The 8,720-nt window shown below is 47.3% G+C and overlaps 1 protein-coding gene and 1 pseudogene across 2 annotated transcripts in view; both read left to right on the top strand.

Moving 5' to 3' along the window:
* Positions 1–2,882, top strand: part of ZNF362 (zinc finger protein 362) — a 34,404-nt gene extending 31,522 nt beyond the window's left edge. Inside the window, exon 9 of the mRNA XM_003801266.3 lies at positions 1,308–2,882. Coding sequence (XP_003801314.1) covers positions 1,308–1,424 — 117 coding nt within the window. The 3' untranslated portion in view covers positions 1,425–2,882. The remainder of the gene's footprint in view (positions 1–1,307) is intronic.
* LOC105888141 lies at positions 1,939–3,091 on the top strand (annotated as a pseudogene). The gene has a single exon (XR_001161771.2). The product of XR_001161771.2 is annotated as an uncharacterized LOC105888141 (transcript).
* The last annotated feature ends 5,629 nt before the right edge of the window (positions 3,092–8,720 follow it).

Genomic DNA, 8,720 nt, shown 5'->3' on the forward strand with positions numbered 1-8,720 from the left:
CTCAGCCTCCCAAGTAGCTGGGACTACAGGCGCCCGCCACAACGTCCGGCTATTTTTTGGTTGCAGCCATCATTGTTGTTTGTTGGGCCCGGGCTGGGGATTCGAACCTGCCATCTTAGGTGTATGTGGCTGGCGCCTTAGCCTCTTGAGCCACAGGTGCCGAGCCCTAAAGACTCCTTTTTTGAGCACGTCCACAATATCTTTAGAATACCTAAAAGCACTTGTCAGCATTGACATACTCATTTGTCTCATGAATGCCATGACTTTTGTTTAGTTACAATATTAGTTTTTAATCACTATTTAAATAAGATTCCTACATTGTACTGAGTCAGAATATCTTCTCATCTTTAGGTCCCCTCCTCTCCTTTTTTCCCTTTGCTATTTATTCACTGAAAAATAGTTTCCCAGCTTGGGGTTTGCTGCTTGCTTCCCTCTGGTATTGTTTAGTGGCATGTCACCACCACATTTAAGGCCTTCTTCAACTATATTCTGAGCATATTGGGGTCTAAGGCCAAGGAGTGGCGAGTGGGGCCCTCAGTACCACCTCTGCTCCTGGCAAAGGCTACTGGAAGGACATGGCTTAGTGTGAGGGCCTCTGGGTCTGCAGTGAGCTCTGGGCCACTTTGCTGGCCCAGTCCTGGTGCCTCAGGTCACACCCAGCAGAGCCAATGGGAGACTTAGGGCTGGCTTCTGCCCCAGGGGGAGAATGAAGTAAGGTGGCAGAGGCCAGGCTGGGGAAGGCTTGGTGCCCCTCGACCCTTGCTACTTGCAACTTATGAGGTTGTTCTTCTCCATCCTTGCTAACAGAGGAGGAAACTGAAGCACGGAGGGACAAACTGATTTCCCATCCAGTTTTCCATTTTTAAGAAACAGCAGAACTAGGCTAAAACCCAGGCCTGCTGCCTCACTGTTGCTGGGATTGCCAGCCAGCTGAGGGTACTGTGCTTGACCCAGCAGGCAGGGCTGAGGGTCAGCTGGTATCCTCCCCACTGTCAGCTGGTAAAGGGCTTCTGGCCCAGTCCTGGGCAGTCATGCATGGGTGCTGCTAAGGGGTGAGCCTGTGCTTGTTGGCTCTCCAGCCAGGCCTCTAGGCTCCAACTCCATCAAGGGGCCACCATTCACCCTTGGCACCTATACGGTATCCATAGAAACAAGGTCCAGTGCTTTTCCTCCCTCGGAAAGCGGGTCCCGCCCACCACCAGCTGGCCGGCCGACCAGGGAGCCCTCTAGTGGCCTGTTTGGGAACTGCATCCTCCCCTTCCTCCCTCCCCCTGGTTCCACGTTCTGAATCTCACCCCTGCCCGCAGGAGACCTACCTGATGAAGCACATGTCCAAACACACGGTGGTGGAACACCTGGTGAGCCATCACTCGCCCCAGAGGACGGAATCCCCCGGCATCCCGGTGCGAATCTCTCTCATCTGAGCCCACTGGAGGCGCCGCCCCGCCCGGCCCACTAGCAAACACCAACCCAGGCAGCACCAGGCCCTGACTCCCTACAGGGGCCCTCCAGGAACCACCAAGCTCTCTCACGACCTTCCTAACCTTCCAGAAAGCTTGGTCCACAGATGCCCTGGCTGGTCCAGCTGTGGGGGCGGCCAGGCCAACCAACTGCAAGATTCTGGACTGTTTTGGTAGCATCCAAAGACGATCTCAGAGCACTTTGAACCTCTCTGTTGCGTTTTCTTTTTGTCCCCCACCCTTCACTTGCTTCACTGTTTGGGGGTGGGGGGTGTTTTCTTTCTTTCTTTTTTTTTTAAGTTTGTTTGGGAAATAACAAAAAAGATATTTATTGGCCAGGAAGTTGGTGCTGCTAAGACCGAAAAATTAAAAGAATCGGACAGATGGACGCAGAGAACCAGAGGGCAGCGTGGGACCTTCTTTTGCCATGGCCTCAGGTCTTGAGGGAAGGCTCAGGCCTGGGTTTCTGGACTGCAAAGGGGATGCCCAGGTGAGAGAGGTCAGGAGGTCGCTGGAGCGTGCCCTTCACTCCTAGGTGCCCCCCTCGTACCTCTCAAGCTGCGCCCTGGGCATCACTGAGCAGAGGGATGCGGCAGCCACCAGGGCTGTCTAGGCTTCAGGAGGCGGAAAGGAGATGGGCCCAGGAGATCCGCAGGACCAAAGGGTGCAGTGATGGGCTGGGTGGCGGGCCCAGGGAAATAGGGTGGGGTGGGCTGGGTAAGACCTGGCCCTCCCTCACTGCCCTGAAGACCACCCCAGTCTACCTCGGTGCTGGCCAGGAAACCTATAGGCTACCTCTCCCGTCATCCCAGACTGTGGGCAGGGGGATGGGGAGGGAGTGGGCCTGGGGCTGGGACCCCCCCCTCCAGAATTTCCTCCAGATGGGGGCTGTGTCCGGGGAAGGGTTATCTTCCCTGCCATGGAGGGGAATCCCCAGCCCAGGCCCTAGGCCCCTCAGCAGGGAAGGGACCCCGTCCCTAGTCCCCACGGCACATCCCAATCTGAAAGCCATGCGTGTCCGTGTATATAGGAACCGTGTACAGAGCCCGGAGCAGCTCCCCATGTCCCCCCGGGAAAAAAAGAAAACTAGACAGAAACTCATCTATATATTCTGTATCTGGAGTTCCGTTTTGAATATTAACTGTGTTATTTTTATACACTTTTTAAGCCTTAACTCGCCATTGATTTACCAGTTTAACGTTTCCTGGGGTTTCTTTTCCCATGGGGTTTTCTGGCCCCACCCTCACCCCTTTGTTTGACTTGCGTCTCTGATAAACTCAGTATTGTAGCTTTTTGTCCGCATGTTACTACCCTGTAAATACGCTGTTATACATACTGTTAACACCCCTTTGCTTTTTTCTATGGGACCTCCAGGCCACCATATTTAGAACTAGTTACCTTATTAAAAAAGAGAAAACAGTCTGTTGGCTTCTCAGTCTGCATCTTGGTGGCAGGTGCCCCTCAGACGCGTCAGGAAAGAAGTTTGCATTTTATTTAAAAAAGGGGGTGGGGAGCAAAACAAAAGCAAATGTGGGGGAAAGACACTAAAGGGGGCGAGAAACAAAGGAATTACAAACCCTCTGCTCTTTGTATTTCTCTGTTGTGAAGAATAAACTGTACCTGCACCCGGGTGGCGGCAGTGTGTGGTGTGCTCTGTGCGAGGGTGGGGCTGGGGGGCACCTTTCCATTGCTCCTCTCCCCGCCCCCACCCCCGCCCCCGGACTGGGGAAGGAAAGAAATGGTTCCTTATTCTGGGCCAGCCTCTCTCTAAGTGCCGAACTGAGTGTCTTATGTCGATCGCATCCCGATTCTCCTAGAAGTAAGTAGCCAACCCACAGAGGCTTTGTGGGAAGGATCATACTGTGATTAAGTGGTAGAGACATAGATTTACTCATAATGTTCTAGCTTTAGAGCTTTTTCTAGTTCTGTATTGGGTCCACCCAATGAGTCTCACTTCCCCTGTTCCCTGGGGGCACCCCAACCTCTCAGAATGCCTGTTTTGTGGGGAAGCTATTCTAGTGATGGGTCCAAGAAGTCCCTTTTGCATAGGTTTCCTCCCATGGGGGTCAGGGTTTTGATGATGTAGGAGGGAAATGTAGGAATTCCCCCAAAGTTGATCAAGGCTGGCCCTTTGGAGGCATTGTGAGGAAGACAGAAATGACTCGGCTGTGAGTCAGTATGGAGCTCATCATCAGGAACTTGTTCCTCTGAGTCCACATAGTCCTTGTGTGTCAAGACTTGGCTATGAATGATAGAAAGTGAAAGTCAGAATTTATTGACCACAGGACAGTGGTCAGGCCAGCTTTGGGTCTCAAAGGATGTGTCTGTAGCTCCACCTGGCTCACTTATGAGTCAGCTTCATCCTCAGGCTCCGATGGGATCAGCAGCTCTAGCCTCACAGCCCCCAGGTCCCCAGCAATCACGCCTCTGTCTCTGCCAGAAGCCCCATTGTCTCAGTCTGTTTTATGGACTGGATTATACCACAGACTGGGTTATTTATAATGAACAAAAGTTTATTTGGGTCCCAGTTATGGAGGCTAAGAATATGGCACCAGCATGGAGGGCCTTCATGCTTCATCATCCCAAGGTGGAAGGCAGAAGGGCCAGAGAGGGTGAGAGTGATTGAACACTCAGCCTCCAGCCCTTTTATAATTGGCATCAATCCATTTAACCTAAACACCTCCCATTAGACTCCACTTACTAACACTGTTGCCTTGGAAGGTAAGTTTCCAACATAGGTTTTTTGGCAACACATTCAAATCTTAGCACCCAGCAAAAGTCTAATTGGGTCTTCCTGGTTGGGACTGAGTCATGTCATGTGCTTGTTTGGCTTGGGCCTAAGGCCCATGCTCTCATTCTGGAGCAGAGGGCCAGAAGTACTACCCCTTCTGAAGTAAGTACATCTGCCTAAGGGGAAACCAGAGTGTGTTACCTTCAGAAGGATGAATGGGATAACCAAGGATGAATATGTTTTTATAATCTCACCAGCCTTATCTCTGTCTCTAAAATGCTGAAATTGACCTCTCATAGGCTGCTATGCCCTGAAGAGATGGGTGGTGGCAGCCATGTTTGTGCCACATGACCCCCATCACAGCCACAGCTGATTGGCCAGTACTGGACACCTGACTTGATGACTTGATCCTTAGATGTAGCCAGTGTGTGTAATGGCCATTCTGGCTCAGTGAGTGTTGGTAGCTTAAAATCAGCCATGGTGAGATTTACACCATGGAAACTGGCAAATATTATAAATCAGGGCTTTCTTCCTTGCAGAACCAATTGCTAGACATTTACCACCACACCACAGGATGGAGCTGACTCTCCAGATAATCCATTCCATGAATTAGGAACAAGTTAGTTAGGAAATGGCAGGCATCTGTAGATTGGGGGTTGAGGTGATTGTGTTGAGCCAGACATAAGAGGCAGAGAAAAGCAGAAATGAATGGAGGAGGCCAAGACCCTGACTTTCAATTTTCCTCCTCTGGCCATATTTAATTTCCTATTCTCACACTGATGAACTTAAGTTTCTAATGGTGTGACACTGGGTTTGTTACTTAATCTCTCTGTGCCCGATTTCCTCAAATGGAAAATGCAGATAATAGTAACCAATTTGTAGGGTGGATGTGAAAATTAAATGAATTAGTACATGTCTGATGCTTAGGACTGTGCCTGGTATGCTGTAAGTCCCTGATGAATGTACATGTTGTTAATGCTATTCATTGACTTAGCTCTACTGAATCTATGTTCCTTAGGATTATTGATCCTTGACTAAGACAGCTGAAGATGTTTGGGAATTTCTGGGGGTGGCATCTGAGCTGGCAGGCAGGGTGAGGAAGCATGAAACAATGATATTTGGGATCAAGGGGCTGATTTGCACCTGCTCACCTGGGGAATATGTGAGTGCCACTGTCCCATGGGCCCCAGGATGGGTGCTGATGGTGTTGACAGCCATGGCAAAGCTTTATTCTGGTTCCTGCTTCAGATCCACGTCCCTCTGTAAAACACCCCACCTCCACTCTCTACTCCCGCCACTGACCTCCTCCTTAGGCCTCTGGGCTCCCTAAAAGGGAGCAATTCTCAAAAGGGTTGTCCATTCTGAAGCTTCCTCAAACCCTTCCTCTCCTCAGGAAACTGTCCATCTACAGCACAAGGCTGCCCCTAGCCCAGGGTCTGGAAACTGGTGCAGTGCCATTTCCCCTTTCTAAAAGAAAATGACTATTGCCTGGTGAGTCCATGAATTTGCTAAGGGGAAGGCAGGGAAAGGGAAGCAAGTTATGTTTTCTGGAGCACCACAATGACTCCTGCAGGAAGGGTGATTGGCACTCCCATTTTACATACGGGAAAACTGAGTCCCCGCAAAGGTAAGGACACAGGGTTAGAAGAGGAGCCGACTCAGGTCCAGACCTTACTGACTTGTGCTCAGGGCTCTCGTATCGCAGGGCTTGTTAGGGTTGGCTTGTGTGGCCCTTGGAATGTTGCAAGGTAGGATGAAAGACATTTTCCCTCCTGAGAAAGGCCATGTGACAGCTCACAGCCAGCAGACAGCCACCTGTTCTTAGACACACCTGGCCTGTTCTCATTAATCCCGAGTCCAGACATCCTTCTGGGTTTTGCTAGTCTAATTTGTTTGGAGGCATTTCAAATTGCTTTTGAAAAGAGAGAGCTCTCTTATTTTAAAACATCAATAATTGAACCTTGCTTGTACAAATGATCATACCGTAATAGCCAGAATTGCTGCCCTACCTGGGAACCATGCAGGCTGTTAAGGAGGCGAGGTTGGTGAGAACGCCACATAAAGGATTCCAAAGACCTGGAGTGAAATCTCAGTTTCTCTCTCAGGCAGGAAAATGTGTGTCGAGTTTTTTCTCAATTGTCAGACAAAAATCTCAGGGGCTTCCAGAGGTGACTCCCTATCTCCTTGGCTCTGTGACCACCTTCCTGGGAAGTTCTGACTGCTTCACACTCCTGTTCACAGTCTGTGTTTTTCCCCATGGAGGATGGAGTTTCTGGATAGCAGACAAATTTACCTCTGAGATACTGTGACCAAATTTAGCCCTTCCAGCTCTTAGGCCAGAAAAGGTCATTTTTGTGGATTCACAGAAGAAAAGGCTATAAGGACAAGTTGAGAATGTCAACTAAAAAGTTTTAAGCTTTTGGAGAATTAAGGTTAGTTTTATTTAGAAGTCTTTTTTTTTTTGAGACAAAGTCTCACTTTGTCACCCTTGGTAGAGTGCTGTGACATCATAGCTCACAGCACCTCAAATTCTTGGGCTTACGCGATTCTCTTGCCTTAGCCTCCCAAGTAGCTGGGACTACAAGCACCTGCCACAACGCCCAGCTATTTTTAAGAGATGGTCTTGCACTTGCTTAGGCAGGTCTCTAACTGGTGAGCTCAGGCAATCCACCCACCTTGGCCTCCCAGAGTTCTAGGATTACAGGTGTGAGCCACCACATCCAGCTAGTTTACAGTTTATATTCAGGTAAAGTTTATATGAAATTATACCTAAGTTTAGGTGTAAGGGTGTATGTGATGATAATTTATATAAGCATAGTCATTAGCCCTGTCTTGTTACCTTATGTGTAGAAAAAGGCAAAGACTGGGGTCATTTTATTTTTTTGGAGACAGTATTTTGCTCTATCACCCAGGCTGGAGTGCATCAGAGCTCACTATACCTTTGAACTGGGCTCAAATGATCCTCCTGCCTCGGCCTCTTGAGCAGCTGGGACTACAGGCATTAGATACCATGCCCTGCCAACATTTTATTTTTTGTAGAGACAGGGTCTTGCTATGTTGCCCAGTCTGGTCTTAAACTCCTGGCCTAAAGTAATTCTTCCACCTTCCTCCCCCCTCCCCCCCCCCCAAAGCAGGTCATTTAGTTTTTAAGGAATATATGACTCAGGCAAGAGACATGGGGGACATGTGTCATATTTATCCTTGTTTCTACTTGAGACCTCAGTCCTTCTGTACCCTCCCCTCCCCTCCTATTTAGGCCTCTGGGCTCCCTAAAAGGGAGCCATTCTCAAAAGGGTTGTCCACCCAGAAGCTTCCTTGAACCCTTCCTCCTCCTCAGGAAGGTGTCCAATATTTTATTTTGTTTTTAAAGTATCTTCCTTGAGAGCTAAATGTCTTGATAGAGTCAGAGACAGTGAAATTATGTTGGCAAGTAGAAATGAGCAAGCATGGCTTTTTGTGATTGTTACTTTTCCTTGTAAAGTTTTTCTTTGGGTCATAAATTATTTGGTGGTATTTAGAAGACTAACGTCGATTGTCTTGTGTAGCTAGGAAGGCTCTCTTTTTTAGGAAGATCAATGGATAGTTTTTAGTAACAGTTGTAAAGAATGAATACTAAACCCAAAGTGTATATTTGTCTATTTTATTGGAACACTTCTTTTTTTTTTTTTTGAGACAGAGTCTCACTCTGTCACTGTGGGTAGACTGCCGTGGTCTGCTATAGATCACAGCAATCTCAAACTTCTGGGTTGGAGCAATCCTCTTGCCTCAGTCTCCTGAGTAGCTGGGACTATAGGTGCCAGCCAGAACACTTGGATATTTTTCTATTTTATTTTTTTTAGTAGCGATGGGGTCTTGCTCTTGCTCAGGCTGCTCTCCAACTCCTGAGCTCAAGCAATCCACCTGCCTCAGCCTTTCAGAGTGCTAGGATTGCAAGTTCCAATACACTTTGGATTGTATTTATTTTTTTTAATTAGTATGACTTGGGGTTTTTTTGACATTGTCTTTTAAAAATATTTAATATAAATGATAATAGGGCTATTATAAGGATATTATAGAGTATATCTAGCAGTATTAAATAAGTTACAGATTAGAAAACTAGGACTATTTAATAACATTGGAATATATTTGGTTTTTAAACTAATTTAATTATTACTTTTTGCATTTACTAGAGTTTTTACATGAAAAGTAATTTTGGATGAGAGGTGATTGAAAATGTTTTGTTTTTGAGACCGTGTCTTGCTCTGTTGCCCAGGTTAGAGTGCAGTGGCATCATCATAGTTCACTGCAACCTTGAACTCCTGAGCAAACCTTTTTTTAGGCCAAAAAGACTTACTTTAGGAATCTTGGAGAAATCTGTCAAAGATGTCAAAAGGCTTAAAATATTTGCTCAAGATTGAGTTATTGGTCATGTAAAATAGTATTTATTTATTTAAACAAAATGGTCTTAATTGTAAGACCTCAAAAGCAATAGAGAAAGTTATATGGATATAAACGTCGTAATCGTTTTGGAGTTCATTTTATTTTTTTTT

Source organism: Otolemur garnettii, unplaced genomic scaffold (genome assembly GCF_000181295.1).
Source record: "Otolemur garnettii isolate 467f Iridium unplaced genomic scaffold, OtoGar3 scaffold00204, whole genome shotgun sequence".
Classification (NCBI taxonomy): Eukaryota; Metazoa; Chordata; class Mammalia; order Primates; family Galagidae; genus Otolemur; species Otolemur garnettii.